The sequence below is a fragment of the Myotis davidii genome, unplaced genomic scaffold (genome assembly GCF_000327345.1).
Source record: "Myotis davidii unplaced genomic scaffold, ASM32734v1 scaffold471, whole genome shotgun sequence".
NCBI classification, from domain to species: domain Eukaryota; kingdom Metazoa; phylum Chordata; class Mammalia; order Chiroptera; family Vespertilionidae; genus Myotis; species Myotis davidii.
This window is the reverse complement of record NW_006283354.1, coordinates 439958-440259: the sequence shown is the minus strand read 5'-3', so window position 1 is coordinate 440259 and position 302 is coordinate 439958. Positions and strand designations below refer to the sequence as shown.

Here is a 302-nt window from a genome sequence, read left to right as displayed (position 1 = left end):
GAAGAGCGGGGCCCAGGCTGGAGGTAGGAAGGGAGAAGGCACACGAAGTAACTGAGACATGGCCAGAGTGGCTGGGGTTTGGGCTGGGCAAGCTCCCCGAGGCCATGGTAGGAAGTGAGCTTTGGTTTGGCCTTCCTTTTCATTTTGGGCTCTGAGGGAGGACTGGCGAGGCTGTGTGTGTCTCTGGTCTGCAGATATTCCCCAAGACTTCAGGGAACTCTCCATTCCCTCCCTGCCCCACAGGCTGCTGTGGCTGCATCGGGGCTCAACACCCTGCTCGAAGGTGACGGCCAGTTCACACT

General features: G+C 59.3%; 1 protein-coding gene across 1 annotated transcript in view; it reads left to right on the top strand.

The window, feature by feature from the left end:
- TGFBI (transforming growth factor beta induced) overlaps nt 1–302 on the top strand; it is a gene marked incomplete at its 5' end in the record, with an annotated part of 32866 nt that overhangs the window by 19679 nt on the left and 12885 nt on the right. Inside the window, one exon of the mRNA XM_006753564.2 lies at nt 244–300. Coding sequence (XP_006753627.1) covers nt 244–300 — 57 coding nt within the window. The remainder of the gene's footprint in view (nt 1–243; nt 301–302) is intronic.